Here is an 877-nt window from a genome sequence, read left to right on the forward strand (position 1 = left end):
CTTGTAAATTCAATCTTGCATAGAAACCAAAATGTTCAATCTTACATCTTTGTATTGCATAAATAAGATAAGAAGGCATTTAGGTCTTGGTAAATGCATAGGAAATAAGAGGGTATGTATGTAAATATTCCTCATTCTTTTCTTCTTCAGCCTAATATATATCAGACTCTGCCTTGATGTCTTTGAGGAGTTCTCTGACTGCATTTGCAAGGTCCCTAACATGCATATCAAAGCATCCTGCAACAACAAAATATATAAAAAAAAAAAAAAGATAATTACATACAAAACACCCAAAAATATCACTATTAACAAAATCTAACACCCATATGATATTTTTGAACTATCGAGATGCATTTAAGCGAGCGAAGATCAAACCATTAAAAATTTGATAAAAATGAAAATGAAAATTTACAAGCATAGCTCGCAATTCTCATGCATTTACTTATCTCGCACCTAAATTTTATTTTTATACGCTAGATGCATTTTTCTATGCATAAAAAGATGTATCAATTAAAGCTCGAGTGTTAGATAAGTAAATATGCATGAGCATTGGATGCTAGGCATGTAAATTCCCCAAATAAAAAATTGATGAAAGAGAGTGCTACGTGGTATATTTGTAAATAAAAAATATTTCCGGTGCTCAAAAACTAAAAATAACATAATAAAAATTAGGGCTGTCAAAACGGCTCGTTGTTCGCGTACAGCTCGTGTTCGACTCGTTAAAAAGCTCGTGTTCGGCTCGTTATTTTTGTTCGATAAGTTAACGAGCGGAACACGAACTAAAATGTTTTTGTTCGTGTTCGGCTCGTTTTGGCTTGAAATACTACTCATCAAGTTTATATATATATATATATATATATATATTAAGTAGTATTTT

General features: G+C 31.2%; 1 protein-coding gene across 3 annotated transcripts in view; it reads right to left on the minus strand.

The window, feature by feature from the left end:
- Positions 1–6: 6 nt before the first annotated feature.
- The window catches only part of LOC110039043 (gamma-glutamylcyclotransferase 2-3-like), a 7,756-nt gene continuing 6,885 nt past the window's right edge, over positions 7–877 (minus strand). The window contains exon 7 of one of the 3 annotated variants that reach the window (XM_020743988.1): positions 7–237. In XM_020743988.1, coding sequence (XP_020599647.1) covers positions 152–237 — 86 coding nt within the window. In that variant the 3' untranslated portion in view covers positions 7–151. The remainder of the gene's footprint in view (positions 238–877) is intronic. The other 2 variants (XM_020743986.1, XM_020743987.1) reach the window with 2 other exon arrangements.

This window comes from Phalaenopsis equestris, unplaced genomic scaffold (assembly GCF_001263595.1).
Source record: "Phalaenopsis equestris unplaced genomic scaffold, ASM126359v1 Scaffold234929, whole genome shotgun sequence".
In the NCBI taxonomy this organism is placed as follows: Eukaryota; Viridiplantae; Streptophyta; class Magnoliopsida; order Asparagales; family Orchidaceae; genus Phalaenopsis; species Phalaenopsis equestris.